A 2,500-nucleotide genomic window follows, 5' to 3' on the forward strand; every position below is an offset into this window, starting at 1 on the left:
AGTGCGAATAAACAATCGTCTTAAGAACTTCGCAGCGATTTTTCTCTCTTGAATGCTCGGTGACTCCCATTTTCTTCCAGTAGATCACTTCCTTTCCTGATTTTGTCCATTTTAACAAAAAACAAAAAATATCTGTATGTGAGAAGTTACAAATATTTCGCCTTTTATGCTTTCGTGCAACTGAAGTTTTCTTTCTTAGACTAATATGTATCGTTTTTGAAGGTCTATTTCACCACAGAAAAAGACATCAGCTGCAAACGTTTATTTAGCTATATTAGTTATGTTGAATTGAGTACGTTTACCTAATCTAAATTTCACTAATGTAGCTTTTTTATTGCTGACAGTTGTAAGCTAAGATCGTCTTAAAATAATGCAATCTTCTAAAAGTGCACCTCGTGATCGCAATTTTGGCAAAAGTAGATCATTACCTTTCTGCGTGGCAAGTTTAAAACAAAAATCTGAATGTGGGAACCTGTTGGGCACAAATGTCCTTAACCCTTTCACTCCTGTGGGGTTCCCCATTGACGAGTAAAATTGTCTGGCGTTAGACAGAGTAAAACCTATAAGTCTCATTATAATTACATTAGTATCTTTGTGTGTTTTCTTGAACATGTAAGCAAGTCCTCTGCAAAACTACGCTTATTGAAGCCAAGAAAGTATTACTTAATATCACTTTAATCAGAGAAAACCTATTTTGAACTAGGTTTTTCCTGTGATCAAAGTGATGCAAGCAAGTCTTTTTTCCCCATAAAGATCACAAATAGCTTAATTTTAAGAAAGCTTGACTTCTTTCTGACTATGAATGTGGAGGAGAGAACCAAGGCAGCCATTATATATGTGAAATAGTTTTATCTACATTCCAGTACTGACCTGTTGCCTGCAGACAGGACAGTTGACAGCTCCAAGCCACCTTCCATACCTCCAGTAAGTTACAATGCAAGGAGCTGAAACAATTAAAATTTAAGTAATATGTATCAACACATGGTAAACAGCACAACAGTGCTCACTGGTTGAGGATGTGCAACTAGGATGTTTTCAACCAACCTCTAAGGACACCAATAACAATAGAGAAATGCTCGACTTCTGGTGGACAAACAAAATAAGCTAAAAAGAGATCTTTTGTTTTCGTCCACCAGCATGGCGGCTATGACGTCACATGGAAACCTCCTATAGGTGAATCTGTCACTCCAAAGTAGCCTGCTTGCAGGTGGTAAATGTTGTTGTTATTTCAAAACATTAGATGCCATATTGGAAGAGCATGGGATACAATGTAGATCTGGGATGTGAGACCCTAATCCTAAACATCTCCCTCTCTCTCTCTCCCACACACTGGAAACTGGACTCCCTGGATTACTTTGTCAAGTTATAAGTCCACAAAATTTTTGGTCACCGGTGTACAATGTATGATTAAAATAATTGATAATGATGGTCTTCAAAGAAGACGAAAAGTTTTTGTCACATGCAGTGTCATGTTAAGGTGGATATGTCTGGCACGGTTAATCAATGACATTGTTTAAGTACAGCTAAGTGGAGTTCACTTATTCACCGTGCTTTAACTGGAGCGCTCATGACAAGATAAGGAAATGAGACTTAAATTGCAATGGAACGAAACGACCGGATACCGATGACACGTTTAATTCTTTATTTCAGGACTGATAGGAATATTAGGAAGGCAAACATACGGGATGCGTGGATTACATCTATGGAGCAGGCCTTGACTTTTTTAAGCATTCACACGAAATTAAATTATTTTCAAAATCCAAGGCCCGATGAGTACTATTAGCTTGGGCCTGCATTGATGGTGATTATATCGATATCTGGGCATATACAGTGATCTCAGAAAATGGATCCGCCTGTACCTACCACAATAGACATGTCCACAGTTCGTTGTCGTATGGAATTTAGTTTCTGTGAGACAAACAGGACATCTCTGATCACTAGAATACGTAACTGGTGGAGGATCAGGAAGTACAGGACCTTCCGAAGCAGTGGGATTGCTTCCGTCTTCACGTCCTACACCCAACCTATCCCGCACAATTTGGACGTGTTCTTCCTGGGACGGATGAATATTCCTCGGACCTCCTTGCGTATTGTAGAGAATACTCACCAAAGCTATTAATCCTAATGTTGATGCTAAACCAATCAACACTTCATCGCCAACACCTTCGACTATGGTTCCTTGGGAGTGAAATCGAAAGTTAACGAAATCTAACAACAACAACGCCATTTTCGTCAACTGTTCTGTCCGCGAAGCGAATCTCGTTTGAGCCTACAACCAATGACACCTATCACAGCGGTTTTCAGCTTTTCTGTGACTTACTCATATATGCACTCCATTGAATTTCCACCTGACTGATCAATTTTTGGAAGAAAACTAATCGATTTCATTTTCACTTTAAAAGTTTCAACTCAAAATGGGAACTCAGTCGATGGACAAGGTTGTGTTGGAAGCTTTAGAAGAGAGAGGAAGTATTGAAACATTCGAATTTGCAAAAGAGCT

At 39.0% G+C, this 2,500-nt stretch overlaps 2 protein-coding genes across 3 annotated transcripts in view; one reads left to right on the forward strand and one right to left on the reverse strand.

Moving 5' to 3' along the window:
• Positions 1-2,324, reverse strand: part of LOC138022808 (E3 ubiquitin-protein ligase RNF170-like) — an 8,600-nt gene extending 6,276 nt beyond the window's left edge. The window contains exons 1-2 of one of the 2 annotated variants that reach the window (XM_068869768.1): positions 1,864-2,324; positions 871-944 (exon numbers count right to left, since the gene is read on the reverse strand). In XM_068869768.1, the coding sequence (XP_068725869.1) occupies positions 871-944; positions 1,864-2,227 (438 nt within the window). In that variant the 5' untranslated portion in view covers positions 2,228-2,324. The remainder of the gene's footprint in view (positions 1-870; positions 945-1,863) is intronic. The other variant, XM_068869767.1, reaches the window with a different exon arrangement.
• A 3-nt stretch (positions 2,325-2,327) lies between these two features.
• The window catches only part of LOC138022807 (phenylalanine--tRNA ligase alpha subunit-like), a 25,702-nt gene continuing 25,529 nt past the window's right edge, over positions 2,328-2,500 (forward strand). The window contains exon 1 of the mRNA XM_068869766.1: positions 2,328-2,500. This exon is cut by the window's right edge and continues 58 nt beyond it. Within this exon, the coding sequence (XP_068725867.1) occupies positions 2,415-2,500 (86 nt within the window). The 5' untranslated portion in view covers positions 2,328-2,414.

The sequence above is a fragment of the Montipora capricornis genome, chromosome 11 (genome assembly GCF_036669925.1).
Source record: "Montipora capricornis isolate CH-2021 chromosome 11, ASM3666992v2, whole genome shotgun sequence".
NCBI classification, from domain to species: domain Eukaryota; kingdom Metazoa; phylum Cnidaria; class Anthozoa; order Scleractinia; family Acroporidae; genus Montipora; species Montipora capricornis.